General features: G+C 44.4%; 1 protein-coding gene across 1 annotated transcript in view; it reads right to left on the reverse strand.

Annotated features, from left to right (window-relative positions):
* Positions 1-1707: 1707 nt before the first annotated feature.
* LOC310851074 (transmembrane protein 263-like) overlaps positions 1708-21199 on the reverse strand; it is a 315238-nt gene continuing 295746 nt past the window's right edge. Inside the window, exon 3 of the mRNA XM_083753149.1 lies at positions 1708-2806. Within this exon, the coding sequence (XP_083609275.1) occupies positions 2520-2806 (287 nt within the window). The 3' untranslated portion in view covers positions 1708-2519. The remainder of the gene's footprint in view (positions 2807-21199) is intronic.

Here is a 21199-nt window from a genome sequence, read left to right on the forward strand (position 1 = left end):
GCAAGGGACCAGAATAAAAACATATCAAGGTGTTCATGCTGCCTGGCCAAAAGTGGCTGGGGAAGCTAGCTATTAAAAGGTGCCCTGCCTGCTCTTTAGGATCCAGAGAATTCAACTTGGGGCAGTTCAGTCACAATGGGCATACAATTCTGTGTGGTCAGGGGCAGAACCAGAAAAACCCTCATGGCTTATAGCATCACAGGCTGTTTTCAAGGGAGAACAATGAACAGATACCAACAGAGCTAAACCAGCCATCTTGGGCTCTGCAAATTGCAGAAGACTACTCAGTTAAACACAGGTAGGCATTCTGGTGTCAGATGGTATTGCGATAAAGAAACCAAAAAAGGCAAGTATAACAAAATAAAACAGAAAGGTTGAAAGAGAAAAGAAATTTCCTCCAAGGGGAACTACATGCTGTCATGATGCAGAATGAAGCAAGCTTTAGATACTGGTCACGCTAATGGTGCCTGCGAAGATATCGTAGTCAAGCAAAGCTGCAAAGAATCTCCAAGAGGTGTAAACCAGAATGATCCCAGCATCCAGGATATGAATAAAACATGTCTTCTGAATCTGCTTAAGTCTGCTCCATTTTAAGTATCCAAAGATCAACATCCCTTTCATGAAAGAACCATAAACAGAAAAGGACAGAAAGGAGACAGAGCATCTAGGGCACCAGTCTCAAGGACACATAACTGGAGGTAAGTCCCATTGAAGTCACATGGATTTACTTCCACACAAACAGCTTAAGGATTGCAGGAGCTGGCCAAACTGGCAAAGTAGAAGTGGGGGAAAGATTGGGTTTAAAACATGAGCATGGTTTACACTTTCTAAGGGTATAAGCGAGCATTGCCTAAAACATTTCATGTTGACGGTATCCCTGCCTGGTCAATGAACCAAAACAAAATTTGAACAACCTCAATTACAAATTGCTGAATTTGTCAGGAATAATGTGCAGATTATTTATGGGCAGGGTCACACCTCAGTTTTCATGGCTTTAATTATTAGAAAACTGATCCAATGCTTACTATATATGATCATAAAACACACTATAAACATTCTTTCTCTCTATTGCACATAGTTAAAATCCTACAATGCCAGGAAAGGCAGAGGTAATTCTAAAACAAGGAACCTTTTTCATTCTAACAAGGTGTACCTGTGGATAGAAGTGGGCTTGTGTGAGAGAGATGAGGAGAAAATTGATGTTGTTATCACCATCATCAGCAGTACGATTTATATTTATTCAAGGCCACTCAATAACTTGGTTGCCTTGGTGCCTCATAAACATATATATTCTTTCCTCTGTTGCACCTGTGGAATGGTTGGATGCCCTTATTCACAGCATCTCTGCTTTATACAGGTTACATTTGTGTGGTCAGGTCCCATACAGCCCTTCCCCATTTCATTTTGTTTTTTTAAAAACGACCTCTAGCGAACTACAAACCATTAAATGCAAAAAATAAGACTAGGGTGATCAGATTGGCAACCTAGAAATTATTTTACCACTGAAAGTTGTTGATGTGTCTAGTAAGGATTGTGGCAGGAGATTCCCACTAGCGGCTGCTGAGGGAGTTGCAAGGAGGTAGCAAGAGCTGGCTCTATCAAATCTGCACAGGTTCAGACGCCTGCTGACTGTCCAGATGCCTGGGCATGGGGATGCTGTCTTCAGTTAGCCGCATGGTCAGTTTGCAGTCATGCACTGTACTACAGTGGTACCTCGGGTTACATACGCTTCAGGTTACACACTCCGCTAACCCAGAAATAGTGCTTCAGGTTAAGAACTTTGCTTCAGGATAAGAACAGAAATCAGGCTCTGGTGGCGCAGCAGCAGCAGGCGGCCCCATTAGCTAAAGTGGTGCTTCAGGTTAAGAACAGTTTCAGGTTAAGAACGGACCTCTGGAACGAATTAAGTACTTAACCCGAGGTACCACTGTACACTGATAGTCACCCCCTTTCTTGCTGCCTCATGTCTTTCTCAGGCAAGGATGTGGATCCCTCTGCTCATCAGCACTTCCCCAACCCCACATCACACCGATGGCTTTAAGGAAAGAAGAAACTCCAGGTGACCATTGGTCAACCCTACCAGGATCATATCTGTATCTCCTACCGGGAAACAGCTCTGTGCTTGAGTTTTCTGTCTAGTGTGTCCAAACAGATGGAGCACAATGCTCACAACTGAAGCTCCTGCATAGCGTCTCATGGGGTGAACAAAGTTCTCCTACATTAAGGTTACCAGACCCCTGTTTCCTGGGAACAGTCCCCAGATTTACAAATCAGGCCCCATAAAAAATCCATTGAAGTTGAAAAGTGTCCCTGGATTCATTGAAAAAAGTCAAGTAACCTTATCCTACGTGGGATGGTGTGTGAGTGTGGTTAGTTGTGACTGTGGGCTCCAAGCTACAAAATTGAACCTCAGCCATGGCTAGGAGGTCTGTTCTCCCTTGTATGTGTTGGTGATCCAAAACAAAATGGTATTGCAGTGAGGAAGGTCAGGAACTAAGTGATCTGTCAAAAGGAAGGGTCTAGTCGGCCTTGTCCTTCTTCTTTGTGGTGAAAGGGACTTTGCTGGCCACTGCACTGCCAACAGCTCCCACACCACTGGTCATTGCTGAGACACTGCCCTTGACTAATCCAACGCTGGCTGTAGGGACGCTGGCCACTGCTGTTTTGGTGAGTTCAAAGCCTTTGCTGCCAACCCAAGCCACTCCCCCCAGCGTTGCCCCCACGGCTCCTCGGGTGATGCTGTACAGGCCTCCTGTCACTCTCCAGATCACGCCAGACTGTGGCTGTGGGCAGTCTTTCCTAAGGTCTGAAAGATACAGAGACAAAAGAAAAAGAGAAATGAGTTAGATGCTTCTCTCCTGATCGCTCCGAGCGATTTCAGCATCGTAGGATGTTTCACTGCCAGACGGTGAAAAGGTCAACGTGTCTCAGTACTTGGCCTCACTCCTTCAGCATACATCAGTAGCATACTTAGATGATGTTCTGACCAGCCAAGAGAAATTCATGATGGGACACACTAAAACTAAATGGGGAGCTTGTCCAATCCCTGTACTAATAAGAGCTCCCTTCATCGTGACAGATACTGGGAGGAAGAACTGTGAGGTACTTTCAAACCTTGCTTGAAAGGATTTTAATTAATGTATTTGAGAGGTTTCTAGATGCTGCTTTGTCACAATTTATCATGCTGAGTAAATCACAATAGAACTGAAAATAACAATAAAGCCATACAATGCCAATCTAAACATATATCGTATTACCCAAACCAGCACAAAACAAACAAAATGCCTAGTATAGCATAGTCATACTAAACCCAGAGCAGTCTAACATTAAGTCACGGTAAAAATGTGAGTCTTAAAAGCATGTATGGAACTATCAAGAAAAGGAGCCTGCCTGACTTCATATGGAATCACATTCCATAGCTGTAGAGCCACTGCTGAGAAGACCCTGTTCACATGGGGGAGTGTAGGAGGAGAAGGGGGGAAGTCAATGCTGGATTACCAAATAGGCAGAGTAGCCATCAGCCTATGAGCTCTTTTAGGGGCCCCACAACAATCGATCGAAATAATATTGATTTGATCTTGAAATTGGTTTATTAAAATTGTTGGTTGGTAAAATAATAAAAAAGTATTAGGGGATAATTAGCAAGCTCCTCCACCAGAGATTTTGACTGCCATGGGGCCTCCACAGGGTTTCATCTGGGACTGGGGGTAGTCCCACTGTGCTACTAGGACTCATTACACTGGCTGCTGCTAGCATACCTACTTAGCTGAATACAGCCCTTGGCACTGCCTACTGTGTGGATTACACTGCTATGTGATTTGGTAATTTGCAGTGCATATATGATATCCACTGTGCTGTAGATTGGGTGTGACATTCCTTGACTACAGCCTGCTTACAGTGGCCCAGGTCAGACATAACACAAAGGGAAGCCATGGCTTAGCACCAATGAGGAAATGAGTTGGTTCCCAAAGAGAACATGGCCTCTTTTCTACTACTCCAGGTCTCCAGCTTCCATGCTGCTGTGAGCTAAGCTCTGGCTTGTCCTAGTATGATGTCTAAACCTGGGTTCAGGGTTTGTATAACCCAGACAAACCCAGTTCTGGATAATAGAAATGGAAATTCTTTTGACTAGTTAAAAATTAGGCAACTCATGAGGTCAATACAGAAACAAGCAGTTTTTCTCCCATAAGGAAGGATATAATTTTAATTTGTAAACAGTGGCTTGGTTTGGGAACTACCTGCATGGAATCTAGCTTGCCAAATATTGTGTGAAAGAGATTTGTTTTGCTCCCTGAGTATGTAATTATGCTTACCTGAAATATACCAGTGACACTCTCTTTTTTTGGGAACTATTGTAATGCTAAATACCTTCCGCTGACAAAGCCCTTTCCAACTCCAGATAAATCAGTATTTTGACTGCTTTTGTGGTCTTTTCTATTTTCTTAAATGTCTGATTTCATATTCTATTCTGCTTTCTCTGCGTAAACCCTTCTCTCTCTCTCTCTCTCTCTCTCTCTCTCTCTCTCTCTCTTTCTTTCTTTCTTTCTTTCTTTTGCCTTGAGTTATTTAAAAGACCTTACCTGCTAATATACATATCTGCTTGGCACGATGCTATTTGGATACATTAGCAAGACTATGTAGTAGCAAGATAGGGATGTCTCCCTGTTTTAAATGAAAAATGTGTATAGACTTCTGCGTCAGCCTCAGGTATTCCATTTTCATGTGTGTTGAAGAAGCTTGTATCTATCTACCTAGGTGGCAGTAACTCTGGATAACTGCAGGTTATCCTAAAAATACCAAAACGTCAACCCAAAGTTGATAAAGAGCTACCTGAGAAAAAATATACTGTATGGAAGCACTCAAAAGGATGGAATGGCTCAACCACTTTGCGTGAGGCATGTCAGCACTCAAATCTTTCTGAGAGGAACAGAAGCGGGGACATTCTTTTCAGCCCAAGGCCAACCTTCTGGCGGGGTCACAAACCAGGGTTGTGAAGCACCAGAAACAAAAGTGGGCAGAGGAACGAATGTAATTTTTGCCTTGGTACAGTAGATATGTTTCTAGCATATTCACACACTTCTCCAACCCGTTGAGCAAGAATCACCATCAAAGTTCAGTGACATATTCCAGAAAGACAAAAACACTCAATGTGAAGCAAGGCTGGTGAGGGGAAGTAGCCCAAGGAAAGAGGGTGTGTGGTCTGAGGAGAGAGTTCCAACAGTTATATAGAGGTTCCTCACCCCATAGTAGAAGGGAGGGCTGCCTGGTTTTTAAGCAGAGATTGTGGCCATTTATCTCAAAGCTGTGCAGTATTGGATATGCAGCTGCTGCCTTAAATACCCCTCTGTGCTCCTGGCTGCTTCACTCGCCCTCCTCTCCCACCTGCTACTGAGAGCAGCATTTCCCTTTTGCAGGCAGAAGAGGAAGCCAGGTGAACAGCATGTGGGGTAAATGATGCAGAAGGACAGGTGCCATCTCTGCAGCAGGACCTCCTACTTGGAAAGGTGACATGCTCTCACCAGGTGTCCCTAGGAGGTTCTTCCCCTTCAGCTCGAATGCCTTCTTCTATGCATTCTCTCTGTTTTAAAATGGCCACTCATGGATCTGAGGTCGCAGTACAAAAGCTGCATCCTGGGTGTCACCATTTTTGTAAGATTGCACACTTTAAGGATGGGGAATAAGCCATTCCAATAAATCCCCAGTGTGCTCAGGTGCATTTGGGATGGCTCTCTCTCCTGGTTGGTGGGGGTGGGCTTCTCTTGAGTCAGGAGGACACATGAGAAGTGGGGATTCTTCAGATCTTGTTGGACTATGGCTCCCATATTTCCCAACCTCTGCCTACACTGGCTGGGGCTGATGGAAGCTGGAGTCCAATAGCGCCTGGAGGGCAGCAGGTTTTCCATCCCTGCATTAATCTGGCAACCAGTTTTAGTACCAGGCATTACTCTGTTACATTGGAAGGAATGTTATTATTATTATTATTATTATTATTATTATTATTATTAAAATTTGTACACCACCCTTTATCAGCAGATCTCAGGGCAGTGCACAACATAAAATTACAAAGTAAAAACCACAAAACACATAGTAAAAAGAACAACAACAAACCAATTTGAATATGAGCACTTGAGCAGGCTTTTGCACACTCTCTGCTGAATAACCACAGTGATCTGGGATGAGGTGCTGCAGCTTCCATACAGATTGGGACCTTTTTCTCCTCAAAGAAATAATCATGCACTGCTCTCCTCTGGAGAATTACAGAGGTTTTTTGCCCTCACGCCCACTCTGTGGAGAATGCTGATCACCACTGCCCGGTTTAAATTCAGCCGTGTGTGTATGTGTTTATGTGGGGCTTCTAGTGGGACGTGCTTCCTGTGTCCTGGGCACTGAGGAAGCCGCAGTGATGAATGGTGCCCTGCTGAAAGCCTGCATAGTGATGTGACATAATGATGCCTCTCCACACAGCCCAGGCCAGAGGCCCTGTCAGAACTAGTCAGCTCCTTGGCAAGGAGAACCACAGTTGCCCTGTTAGAGTCCTGAAGAGCGAGCCTCTCGGGAGCTGAACAGAGACATCCTTAAGCACCTTTTACAGTCCACAGATCACACAGGGCCGGAATTCCCTGTCACAGACAAAAGCAGAGTCTGAGAAAAACAGCTCAGCGGAAAGCATCCTGTTCCCAGCCATATCCAGGGAGGTGGGGGGGGGATATGAATAGGCCGTGGGTGTCCAATCAGATGCTGTCAGCATCTCACCCACCACACTGACCCTGGCCAGGAGTGTCTGCAGAGAACAACTCCCTGTATGTTGTTGGCGCTTGCTTGGCTACTCTTCCTTCTCTCTGAACTCCAGACGTCAACAAGCTCCAGGCTGTGCTTGTGGAGGAAGCCTGCTGCTGCAATGTGCTGGTTAGTCACCATTCCTTTAAGAGGATTCTTCTCTCTCAACAAGTTGCTGGCTTAGCTGAAAGGAATCCAGGATGTTTGTTCTTCCGAACATAATTAATATGCCAGGAAAAACTGACAGTTCAGCTCAAAAACAACAACAACAACACACCACCTTTTGACGTCTCTCCACCCCCTTTTTTATTTTCAGCAGTGATTGAATTTAATATTGATTCTGGCAGTGGATTTCCTCAGCTCGTGAGGAAAGGGCTTGCAAAACACCAAAAAGCAGGCACTGAATAGATAATGGAATCGGAGGATCTGGGGATGCGTCACAGGTGCCTGGAGATGTCAGAGCAACAGCTTCTGGGCAAAACCTGCCCACCTCACACTCTCACTGCTTGTATCTGCAAGTGTGGTGCAGTGGTTAGAGTGTAAGGCTAGGACTTGGGTTCAAATCCTCACCCAGCCATAAAGCTCACCAGGTGAATTTGGGCCAGTTACCATCTCGCAGCCTGGTCTACCTCTGAGGATTGTTGTGAGGATAAAATGGGGAAGGGAGAAGCATGCATGGCACCTTATTTATAAATAAATAAGTAAACAAAATCTGTCTGTCTTAGCAGGCACCCAGGATGTGAGCCTTTGGGAAGAGACCACCACTTTGTTACTTGCAGGGGACTTTGTGGTAGAGTGTATAGTATTGTACATTGAAAACAGGACTCTCGAAGCCATGGCCTTGTGAAGATGGCTGGGAGGTGTAGTGGTTCTCAAACCATCCATATATACCCCTATAGCAGACTGGCACCCACAGCTACTAGAAGAACATGGAGCAAGGTGAAGTCACAAGGCTCAGGTTTTGTCCAACATAAAATGAGCTTCATCTCTACATCAAGACATTTAAGCACTTTTTTGAGAGTTTAGTTTTCCAAATACAAAGCAGTCCACAGGTTGAATACATGCAAAGTGCTTTCTAGGATTCAGGTCAATGCATGTCTCACCATTGAATGATTGAGTGGGAAATGGTTGTGTGAATCTAGCCTCAGTCTTGTTTTTTGGATTTAAAACTGCCTGGGTTATTGATGTCTCTTCCTGCTGCCCTAGTCTGGCAGCTGTAGGCAGCTTCCAAGTTCCAAGGCTTGAGCAATATACTAATATAGCATTTCCTGCTCAGTCAACACAAATTAGCCCTTGGACTTGGCAGTAACTGGCTGTTAGTTATAGCTACTGCAGTCCTGAAATGTTCCACACAATCGGTCAGCCTATTTCACCAATCACTTCAGGCCATCTACATTGCCATTTTATAGGGAGAGGTTGGTACTAGTGCCTAACTTCCCACAGTTGCAGGCCCAAGTTATTTTTGCACCAGCACTGATGTGGAAAGTCAACATGCACTTCTATGTGTACAGCTTACTTGTCACTATGGGAAAATCTGTTTCCTGGACTGCATCACTTCAGAATGCAGATGTGGGGGCCTCACACAATGGAGAGCAAGTATTATTGTTTAAAAACTCAACAAAGAAACTTATCACACCTTAAGGGTCAACCTACGGTATTTATTATGGCTTAAGCTTTCATGGACTAAAGTCCACTTCATCAAACTCCAGTTCGTGAAAGCTTATGCCACAATGAAGTTGATTAGTCTTTGATGCGCTATAAGACTTGTGGTTATTTTTACTACCACAGATGAACACTACCATCTCTGGTAGTTAGTGAAAAGTGGACAAACCCTTCTCCCTGATATTTAGTTATATATTTCTTCTACAAAGGAGTTTTTCTTCCTTCAAAGGAGCATTCAGTCATGTGAGTCCCCCCAGTGGCAGCCTTTATCACTTCAGGGAGGATCAGGCCTGCAACCGAGCTGGGGGTTGGAAACAGGAAAAATGGCACCACCTCCAAAATCGTCTTGCCCAAACCAAGCTTCATAATGCTTTGCAGTTAGCCTGGCTCTGCTCAAAAGCAGAAAAGGGAAAACAATGGCAGTCATTATTGTTCTTAACGGCTTAAGTGCCTGTCCAAGACATTTTAGTACCTGAGGCAGACCACAAAATGGTGCCTCCCTTCCTACCAGGAGAGAAGGAGCAACGAGGCTGGGGAGGGGATAAAGCTCTATCCAGAGATCTACTGCCCCTGTGGATCCTGCCATCCGAGGCAGCTGCCTCACCTTGCCTCATGGGTGGGCCAGGCTGGCTCATATCTACATCTAAAGGATTTTGGATTGGAAAACAAAATTTAAAAACATTCACACAGAGGCAATAACACTGGTTCTCTGTATGGCAGGGGCCTTCTAGATGTTGCTGGATTCCAGCTCCCATCAGCCTCAGCTTGCATGGTTAGTGTCCAGGGTTGACAGGAGGTGTAGTTCAGCAACAGCTGGAGAGCCACAGGTTCCCCATCCTCTTGTAAGGGCATACAGAGAAAGAGGAAATTATTTCTGACATGGCCACCGTCCTCCTCTTTGTTCACAAAGCACAGAAGTAATTTAATAGGTTTTTTCTTTCTTTTTTAATGGCATGAGAATTTTCAGAGGAAAGAGCCATGGCTACTCCAGAAAGAAAGCAGAAAGGGGGAAGAAGTACCATTCTCCGATTGGCTGGGAAGTGTGTTAGGCTAGGAGTGCTTCCTTCACTGCAGCAAACACTCCCTCACTGTCTCTGCTCAGCTGGTCTCCAAGAACTGCAATAAACCCCCATAGTAAGCTGTCATGTAAGATAAGCATCGGATTTACAGTGCAAATTAGTCTCTCAGACAATGGAGTGAGCTAAGCATTTTGGTGGCATGGAGGAGCCCAGATTGAGAAAGAGATACAGACAGCAGAGATGAAAAACCACACAAAATAATCAGAGAGACGCAGACCCGCAGCCGGCCCAGGAAGCAAATTCGATTCCCCTGAGCTCACTGCTGCTGCCACTGCTGTGGCAATCTCTCCGCCATCTGTCAAGGCTTTTCCTTTCAATCAATGACCTGGCCTTTCCTAGGGTTGCTTCAGCTTCATCTAACTCAAAGTCAATTTAGAGGAGAAGAGGAAAATAAAGATATGGGGGCAGGGAGGGGGAGAAACACCCCCCTGAGCACATGTGCCGGTTGGGGTCAGTGCCACTGCCCACATACAGTGCCCTCTTCAGCTGTGGGGCCCTGCCTGCTCCCAATCGATTCCTGTTCAGAATTGGATAACACAGACAAAGCTGCCCTCTCCCTGACAGATCCTGGAGAAGCACAGTCTGTAAGGAGCGAGTGTTGAGTGACAGAGCGGCGGCAGGAGATTTACCATTTTCCATTATCCATGATGACAAAACGGAATCCTCACCCCGAGCTCCTGCAACTTTAGCACGAAGAAGGCGAGAACACGAGGACTAGGTTTACTCACCGCAGTTATCTATAGTAACAGGAAAGCAAAGTGAGGAAGGTTTGCCTGCTAGGCTTGTTCATTGAGATCTCTTTCTGGGAAAGAAAATATGAAGGCTGGGGAACTCAGGGTGTTGCGTTTGCCAGCTTGCTGAGGAGCGGGCAAATAGATGGTGCAAACAAACCCAGTCCTTGCCAACTGCAATGTGAAAGAGAGACAGTGCGGTGTAGTGGTTAGGGTGCCGCACTAGGACCCGGGAAACCAGGGTTCAAATCCCTGCTCTGTGAGGAAGCTCATTTGGGTAACTTTGGACTGTCCACTATCTCACAGGGTTCTTGTGCAGATTAAATCAGGATGGGAAGAACCACCTTGAGCTCCTTAGAGAAAAAAATGGGATATAAATACCACAAACAAACAAACAAACAAACAAACAAACAAACAAAGGCGATTTTGAAGCTCGAAGTAATGCGCAATCAGAAGGGAAACTTTTTCCTGCAAGGCACCTGCTTTCAAAATAGCTGTTGGACCCAGCAACGTTTGAATCCCAGTTGGTCCTCTGGCATGGGTGTTTTCCTGTCCTGCATTTCCTTCCACATGAAAAAGACAGAATCTTAATTTTTTGTCTTTAGGGGCCACAAAGAACCCCCTAGGTCACTGGGTAGTTCCTATGGTAGGAGAGGAAGAAATGGATGACAACCAAAGTAACAGTGAAGAAAAGCGGCAGAGACGCCTGATCTTTATTAAGAAAATCTGCTATACCCATTCCAACAGTCAGGCAGGCAAGACCCCAAACAAAAGAGAATTGATACTTTTATACCATTAAAACAATAGGTTCACCTCAGTAATTCCCTTCCCATAATCCTATGTGAGATGTCTTATCGGGTGCTATAACAGGTAAGTATAGGTGCTAAGCTTTGGTAAGTATCTGGCAGGAAGACTGTGCTTTGTTAATCAAGTGTGCAAATTGTTGTGGAATTCTGCTTATGCTTTTAGGTGGGGCTTTGGAGAGCTGATGGCTGTGTTTTTCCATTCGCCTTTTGACAGGAGCGGAATTGCCAGTGGCGCTGCTGGCTCGGGATTTCACGACATGTCCGGGCGTATTCCGGTTTGCCACCCCCCTGCATATTTGCATACTGTCACCTCGGGCATATGCCTTTATTATATGAGACCTTGTGCTTGCTGAATAAAGTCATGTTTCCTTATCTGCTTGTGTGATTTCTCTGAGTAAGATTACCAAATGGGAATGTTGCAACAGTGCTAGAAGGAAATGGCAGACACACACCAAAGTGAAGTTTCGCAGGAACACAAAACTGGTTACATAGTTTACATAAGAAGTCACTTTGTTACATTTACATCTTGAACATTTTTCTTGGATCGGAGCTGTATTCCGCTCTTCATTTGGTTGCTCCTTTCTTGACAGTTCTTATTGATCCCGTGCTTTACCAGGAAACACAAGTAAAAGCATCCCCCCTTGTTCCGTTTACATCACACAAAAAGAAGATTAATGCTGACTGTTATCCATCTCTCATGATAATGAGAGTGGCCGGAGGGTTTGTGGATGTAGGTCTGGTGCCAGAAGAGAGCTAAATCTTGTTAATCATTACAGCTGGCACTGGCTGGCATTTGCCAGTCACTTTGCCAGGAGATATCAAAAGCTCTGCTCCCCAAGAAAGTTGTCTGCAGCAACCAGGTTATGTGAGGGTCAGGATGAGCATGTACAAAAGCTGGGATGATGCTGGGGGTGGAGCCCAGGGCATATCAAATAATTTCATTCTACAGATTTTGGTAACTAATGTTGTCAGAAAGATGTAGGCTCCAGGAGAATGTAGGCTGGGTCTCCTGGTGCCACCCAGCCTTGGGCGGTTCCCCCTTGGTATAAAATATGCAATATTATCTTCCTATGACATGTTTAGCGTCTACTTGCCCAGCATTTATGTGGCATTTCCCGCCTACGCTATTCTGCGTTGAGATTCCTGCATTGCTGGGGGTTGGTCTAGCTGACCCTCAGGATCCCTTCCAACTCTGCCATTCTGTTAAGCCAGGCGTGGAGGGCAGGGAGAGCCCCAGAAATGCCAATATGTGTTTAGCTCTCGGGATATTGAAAAGCTCCGTCAGCCTGCCTTGGGACTGGTCAGGAGGCTGCTACACTCAGCAGAACAGGAGGCAGCTGCCTACAAAGCTTTGCTTGCCACAGGGCTTATCCCTGACACGGTTGGCTTTTAATTGTTCACTACTCAGGCCTCAAACAGCACAGAGCCTGCCTTGTCTGAAGCCAACTGCCAAGTGAAAGAGTTCAGGAGGGTAAATGAACAGCGATATGGTGCAGAGCAAGTTATTCTTTCAGCCTCATTGTGGGAGTGAACTATTGAACCTTCTAATCATGGAAATGGAAGGACCTGGGGTGTGCTTAGGGTAGAGTTGGTGTGTGCGAGGCAAAAGAGAAATATATTGTGCAAGCCAACCCCCTAGTTGTGTCCAAGTAAATTATGTGCAGCCAGTACATGCAGGATCAAGATTTTCTTTATGCGGGGGCAAATGTTCCCAGTCTTAGGCCAGCACATGAAAAGCTCTATGGCAGCCTTTCTCAACCTGTGGGTCCCCAGATGTTGTTGAACTACAACTCCCATCACCCCTAGCTAGCAAGGCCAGAGCTCAGGGATGATGGGAGTTGTAGTCCAACAACATCTGGGGACCCACAGGTTGAGAACCGCCACTCTATGGTAAACAATATTGTCTTTTCAGTTATCTATAAATCTATCTATTAAGTACTATGTTTGTATGGAAGGTCAATGACCCATGTTTTCTGGACAACTCTGCCCTGTGTATAAAGTTGGAGATGGGGTTGCTGTCAATGTAGTCGAGATTTGAACTGGCAGTTAAAGCTTGCGCTATCCACCTGCCCACTTCTTGCCGAAAGCAGAAGAAACAGGGCGGTGATAGCAGTTTTCCAGTAGTATATATGTGCGTGAAGAAGTTTCCATTTCTAAACCTGCATAACATAGCATATACTATTGCATATATTAAATCCATATCATATAATATAGTACATTGCATATATCAGCCTTCTCCAGTCGGATGCTCTCCAGATATTTTGGACCACCATCAGCTGCAGCTAGAATGGCCAGTGGTCAGAGATGATGGTAGCTGCAGCCCAAAACATACATTACTATATTATAGTATACTATATATAGTAGAGTATGTATGCTGTGCTATAGTAACATAATGGATACAAACAATATCATTTAATAGGGTGTGCACTGGCTACAAGACTCAACCTGTACCTGGGAAACAGCCCGGGGTGTTTTGGAGCCTCTCTGTGCCTTGACTTGTTATTTGGGATGGGATTATCTCTGTTAAAAACAAAGCTCCATTTACCCCTCATTTACTACAATAGGAAATATAAGAATAACTATAACTCGTTTTTCCTTTTCACAGAAATGGATGAAATTTGCAGGTCTTTGCCTCCTCCTGCTGCTAAATTGTAGGCAGAGATATACAAGGCTCCACCCTCTTCTACAGAAAGATCTCTCCATTGACTTGCATCCATGTGAAAAACAACCATAGTATTAATATTTACTTCAACATCTCTTCCACAAATCACTGTGATTGCAGTGCCCTGGGAAAAATTCATCGTGCTTAAAACTAGACTTATCTGTCCAAATGACCACCAGCTCTCCACCACTTCACCACTCAAGTTCAGAGCATTCCCCAAATCAGCTTGGTTTTGATGTGTTTAAAATATATATGCATGAGTAACTTTAAAAGCTCAAGTACAATCCGATTTAAGTATTTGAAGGCCTCACCCAAACCACCCCATTCTCCTAATCTGGCAAGTAAACATTGCCGATGCGCAGCACTGCCATTCAGGCTGAACAGTTTCAAAGGTGTAATACATGTTTTTCAAAGGAATATCCCTATGAAGAGCATTTCATAGATCTCTTGCAGACCTCCATGGGTGGGCTAAAATTACCATGTTATCAGTTTTCAGTGCCTTCATTATTTTCCTTAACAGTTTAAACAAAGTGTATACTTTTGAGTTGTCATGTATTAAAATATTGATAAACCTTAAGTGAAATGTTTAGTTTGTTGTAATATAACATTCAAACCAAATGGTATGCTCTTTTCCCTCCTCAAATACTTCCCTTCAACTTGGCTATTGGGGGGCGGGACCTGAGATAATCAATCTGCACTCTAGTGCCGCCACCCTGGCCAAGTTTTATGGAGTGGTGGGAGCAGCACTGCATCCACAGTCCTGCTGTGCCCAGCAGCTGGGGCAAAAATGTGGGATGAGATACATAAGTAGCAGTCAAGTACAACATTCCTTGTTTTCCTAGAGTGGACATGTGGGGGAATGTTTGGTCCAGCTAGTCGAAAACTTCCTGTTTCCTCCTGGCTGAGACATACTTCCTTTGAATGTGACTAGAGGTGGGTGTGACCTTACCTGTCCAGGTATCACAAAAGGACAGGGCACGCTGCACACTCTCTTTAATTTCCTCCATCGTTGGAGCAGCTTTTTCAGCAAGAGATGCTCTGTTGGCTTCCAGCCAACAGAGGACACTAGGATTATCCCCATATGGGATCAATCCACATGCGCATACTTTGTAACTAAGTCTGCCTTCAGGGATCCAACTGTGAACTGAATGTGTGAGTAAACTTCTTTGATATACTTTACACAAGACTGCGGTGTGTTTATTCTTTTAAGAGGGATATAAGGGAACTTACCAGGAACATACAATTCAACACTGAATTGTATGATAGTGAGAGACTTACACAAGCCTGCAACCAATTATCCGCTGTGTGTTTAAAAAGGGGAATGTGAAACTCTGCTAAGTAAAGGAACTTGCTAGTGCAAGTTAGGAAGGATATTAATAAACAATATATCTTCTCCTTTCTCCCTGAACATTCCCACAAAAAAGTGGCAGGGCAGTAAGGTTGCATGCCAGACTGCAGCCAGCACAGCAGTTGGGGCCAAATCGACTCAGAATCCAGCAGACCCTGGGCTTGCTCAGCCCTTACCCTTCTCCACTTCTGGAATGGTCCCATTCAGGGCCTTCTCCTGGCAGCCGCTGGAAGGCATCCCACCAGTGGCACACCCAGTCACCTGCATGTTTGGCAGGGAGAAGGGAGGTGCCACATCAAAGGAGTGAGGCCTACAGCTTGCAAGAGACCAGCTTTGTTGGGAGACCTGAGCAGAGGGACACCTCCACCCGATCCCAGGTTGGACTAGATGATCCTCAGGGTCCCTTCCAACTCTACAATTCTATATACCAGCATTAGATCAAACACACTAAATCCGATGGATTTCAGGATGTTTTCTAAGAGGGAAATGCAGAGTCAACATTTTCCAGAAAACCCACAACACTGACTACCGGGGCGGGGTGACAATCCTGACCTACTTTACAAGTCAGTGAAGCTCTAGTCTTCCTTTACGGGGACCAATAAGTGACAGCAGAGTTTGTAAGCTAATAGGTTTGTCCTGGGGCTGACTCTGGTCTTTGGAAAATGGCCAGGGAAAGTGAGGGGCAAACACAGCTATCAATATGATCATTAGGAAGGAAAACATAAAACAGTGTAAGAGCACTTGAAAGCTTTCAACAATGTGGCGCCTATTGGCCAGAGCTGCTCAGCATTTGCAGTTCCCATTGACTTTGGCTGGGTCAATATTAAGCAACTCTGAAAATCTCATCAAATGCCAGATGGTTTAGTCCCATACTTGGGCAGCATCACGGGAAATGACTACCCAGAGCTCTATATTCAGAATGCAGCTCAAAATTGTGTCCTCCTGACCACCTCGTATCTCTGCTCTGTTATAAATCAAGACATATGACATAGTAAGCACAATAGGATTCAGAAGTTATTTTCTTCTGCTCGTTGTTTCTGTTACCCATTAGCTTAGAAGCAGGGACACCAAGACTCTAACCCAAAGAGGAACTTGACTTTTGACAAATATTTACCAAAAGGGAACTATTAAGTTTCTAGCCCAAGATGGAAAATGCTCGCCAACCATTTACCCATATGCCAAGCAGACTGAGGGACAAACTAAGGATGGTGTGGGGGATCCCTAATTAGATCTCCCAACATTTTCTGAAGACCTGAAAGCAGCCATGCCCTCATCCCTGAAATTCCATCAGAGCTGTGGCACTCTGAGATGCAGTTTTTATCCTTTCCCTTCTGCTGTTTCCCCATTGAAACTCCCCCCTCCCCACAAAAGCTGCTCTGAGTTGTGAAGAGTTGGAAAAAACATTAGTGCAATCCTATGTGTGCTTGTCTGCAAAGACAGAAGTCCTACTTGGTTCAATGGGACCTTCCCTCAGGGAAGTGTGTTTAGGATTGCTGCCTAAGACACTGAAATGAAATCATCCAATTAATGCAAGCCTTTCACCTGCACAATGGAATTTATTCTCCTCTCCCTGCACATCCAGTGCACCTCATCTGTTATGGGAGTTCCCTTTGGAGTAGATTGAGGGGCACAGGGGAGAGAGCAGCAATCCTATTGCACAGGAGTAAGTCCTTGTGCTAATGGCATTTCATTGGATACAGCTCTTGGTCAACACATACAGCAGGGTCAGGGAGCCTAGAGTCCTCCAGATGTTGTTCAACTACAACACCTATCTTCCCTGACCATTGGCCATGCTGGCTGGGGCTGATGGGAGTTGAAGTCCAACATCAGGAGGGTCCTGTTTTTCTCCACCCTAGACATTCAGCTTGCTAGGGATCAGATGTGTTTGTTGGAGTTTTAACACTACTGGGCATGCAATGTTTAATCAGCAAAGTAGCTTTTGGGGAGGATAGGTGACAACCTATAAGTGGGACCGTCAGTGTCTGATTATGAGCTCATAATTATTTATTATGATCATTGAGCTCATAAGACACACAGGACTGTGAATGTAACTCATCTTTTGACATCTGTAGCCTAAAGATCAAAAGCAAGGTTGCACTGCACAGAAGTTGTCCAAAAGCCAGAGACAGAACTGGCACTCCCAACAGCAACTGTAGCGGCTAGTCTCCCGATTCTGGTATCTACATCAGATGCTTAGCATGCCTGTTGACAGACAGGGAATCAGCTGCTGGGATTTGTAATTGGTTAGTACATTTATGCCTTCTACTGACTCGAGTCAGAGGAGGCACCAAGTTGGCATTGTTGTATTGTTCGTATAAGGAACTGAATACCTACCAGATTTTCAAGGTAAAGAGTGGTAACAGAAAGCATTCACTCAACTAAGCTGTGAACTCATCCACATAAAGACACATCTTCCCAGCAATCACTGCTTAAAGAAGGGTTGTGGGATGAACAGACTAACCCAAGAAAGATTACATGTTAAGGCTTTCAGGAATTCTTTTACATCTGTCACATCAACACAAAGCCTCTCCCCTTCTGTGCAGCAAAATTGCAAGGCAGCACATGGCAGTGCTTGCTTGACACTTTGTCTGTGTGGAGGCTTTGATGACATTGGGGGTGGGGGGCAACCCAGTTACGTAACAGCAGTAGTAATGAACTGAAGAAAACATGGACGAATCAAAGATCCAACCAGAATATATTTCTCAAGGAATCGGAGCATAATGTTTAGACTTGGGAGCTGCCTGCCGCCTTGTCTTACAGGCACTCAGAGACTTTTTGCATTGAACATTTAGGAACTGCTGTTTATTGACAGGCACAAACATTTATCTGCAGTGACTCTCAATAGCTCCAGTGAGAGACTGCACCGAACCATTTCTGCCCCAGTGAGCACTGTCAGCACCCAAGTTTTCCTCCAAGAACAAGCTGAACTCAAAAGGGCATGGGAACCAGAGCACTTTGGCATGGCAACATACATAGAAATGCTTTGCCTCGATGCCCCAATGAAAGTCTTCCAGAAGCTGCCCTTTCTCTTGATTGTGCAAAGTAGCTCCTGATCAGAAGAAGCAGAAGAGAATCCTCTGAAAAGCCAGTTTCCATGTCTCCCACCCCGATGAGCTACACAACTTACGTACATTTATGCCTCATTTTTGTTCTGCCCTGCTCTGCAGTAGTGTTGCCACCACACTATAGGGGTAAATTTTGCAGTGGATGAGCTAATCAGTTCTCTCTCCCACCACGCAGAGTGCAGCAGTACCCAAGTTATTAAGATCAGCTAACAATCATAGAATAGAAATTTAGAAAACTTTAAAAAAAGCTTACTACAACAATAAAGGACAAATGGCCAAGGGTGTTTCCAGACAGGGGCTTAATATTATAAATGGGTCATGGAGATATAGCAAATGGGTCACTGGCAACGGTTTTTAAATTTTTTGGAAGGTCAACCTGATTTTTACAAAGCGTACTAAAACTAGGAAGCTGCCTGATCACCTCATTAATTTGCCAGGTGAAGGTGGGTCCATCAATTAACCTGGCACTCCAGTGGATGATATCATTGCTCCTGCTGTGGCAGCGGGGGTGGGGGGGAGAGCTCCACGTGTCTCCCCTCCACTACACCACTGTTGCTCAAGAAGTCATCTAAAAAGTTCCTGGACAATTTCCCACATAGGCACCAACTAGATGCAGCTCAGTCTAACTTGAGCAAGGTGGACCATGATGCAACCATACCCTGGGACCAACTATAGGGTTGTTATCCTTAAGCAGGAGCCACAACGCATGCACAGAGCATAGTTATTAATTCCTTTCCCTTCCTCTAAATACTTTGGGGCAGAATGCATAGTTTTCCGACCCCAAAATGTCATCTGCCTGCAACAATCCTGAAAATGTGACTCAGAGAGTATGACTAGTGTAAGATAACAATTGAGCTGAGTAGGGACCTGAAGCTGGGCCTCTTGACCACAAGTTGGATGCTCTAACCACTACACCACACTGTTTCTCCTTTTTTTATAATATTTTTTATTAGTTTTATAAAGTACAGAAAAAAGAATAAAGAACGTGTTATAAAAGCCAAAAAGAAAAATTACAATTTTTTTTACCCTTTTTTCCAAATCTGTCGGACTTCCCCACATCCTCCCAACCCTGCATTCTCTGTGATACATAACGTCTGCAATTTGTTAACTTATTTCAATACTTATTGTATCTTCCTTTTTATCATGTTACCCAATTTCAAATGTATTATAACCCAAATCATGTACATTTTCATTTTAACACAATAAAGTTGTTTCATTATTCTATCTCTGACTCCTTGTACCTTAATTTCCATTTCTTGAATTTAACATTACTGAAGCTAGAATTTCCTAAAAGGTGCATTTTTTAACATTCATACAACTTATAATGTTTTTCCAAATAGTCTTTAAATTTTCTCCAATCTTCCTCAAATGTTTCTTCTCCCAAGTCTCGGATTCTGCCAGTCATTTCGGCCAGTTCCATATAATCCATCAACTGCGTGTGCCATTCCTCCAGTGTGGGTAAATCTTGTGTCTTCCAGTATTTTGCAATCAGAATCCTTGCTGCTGTAGTGGCATACATAAAAAAAGTTCTGTCCTTCTTAAACACTCTCCGGTCCACCATGCCCAGAAGGAAGGCCTCTGGTTTCTTAGGTAAGGTAAATCTCAGTACCTTTTTTAATTCATTATGAATCATTTCCCAGAAGGCCTTCACTTTCGGGCAGGTCCACCAGAGGTGAAAGAATGTCCCTTCCGCCTCTTTACATTTCCAGCATTTATTATCAGACAGGTGATATATCTTAGCAAGCTTGACTGGGGTCATGTACCACCGGTATATCATTTTCATAATGTTTTCCTCACCACACTGTTTCTCCTATATATATTGACAGTGGGAGAGAGTCCAGCTGTTCCAAATGTGTAGCCTGAGCTGGTTGGGCAGCTGTCCTCCCACTTCTACAGGCATTTGGATGAGCAGATATTGTCCAGACACATGTAGTTTAGGCAGACATGCATAGCTCAAATGCAGTTTGTCCTACCTAAATCTGGAGATTTCCTATGCAATTGATGTAGCTTTTCTGTTTGGGATTTGAAATCATAATCTCTGGATTTAGGGAGAAAGCATGGAACATGTATATATACACAATAACACCCCTGAGATCATCTAGACCAGGGTTATTGTTGGCCAGTATTTTTCTAGTGTTCCTGCTCTTTCGAAGTCTGAGCTGGCTGGTTCTTTTTAAGTGATTATGTGAATGAGTTTGAGTCACTGTGACTTCCATGATGAACCTGCAACATTCTGAGCTGGAAATAGTACCTCGGGTTAAGAACTTTGCTTCAGGATGAGAACAGAAATCGTGCTCCGGTGGCACGGCAGCAGCAGGGGGCCCCATTAGCTAAAGTGGTCTTCAGGATAAGAACAGTTTCAGGTTAAGAACGGACCTCTGGAATGAATTAAGTACTTAACCCGAGGTACTGGTCAAAGGAAGAGAGAGAAACAGGAAGTACTATATGGTCCTTCCCCTCCAAGAGAGAGGAGGAAATGACATCACAAAGAGCCCTCTCTACCAATTGTATTTTCTATGGTCTGAGTGTCTGCCCATCAGCAAAACAGTTCTGTGGACTCGGCCCCCTCTAACGCTAACTAGCAAAAATATGCACTTGTTACTTTTTGGCTGCTAATTTCCCACATATATTGTATTACTTTCCCACATATCAGCCTCTATTATGTGGCCATTATTTTAGGCTCCAATTATTCCCACAGTGACAGTTGCTGGACTTGGTCTGCAGTTAATAAGTGAGGTTACATGTTGTCCAGCCAACTAGCTGTTAATTTCTCTATTCAGGAGCTACTTCCCCTCACCACGGCTCCTGATGCTATTACAAACTCAGCTCCCACTTGAAACGAATTATTTTCTAGCATAGAACAGCAGTGGGGAAAGTCTGGCCCTCCAGATGTTGTTGGACTCCAAAAGCCCCAGTGAGCATGGCTCATGAGGATGAGAGCATTTGGACGATGCTCCATAGCAGATAAGAAAGAGCAGAAAAAAGGAATCAAGAGTTTTCCTAAAGGTGATAGCTAGAATTTTAATGCACTCAACTCACCCTTGCTTTTCTTGTGCATGGCAAAGGAGC

Source organism: Podarcis gaigeae (genome assembly GCF_964106915.1).
Source record: "Podarcis gaigeae genome assembly, chromosome: 1".
In the NCBI taxonomy this organism is placed as follows: domain Eukaryota; kingdom Metazoa; phylum Chordata; class Lepidosauria; order Squamata; family Lacertidae; genus Podarcis; species Podarcis gaigeae.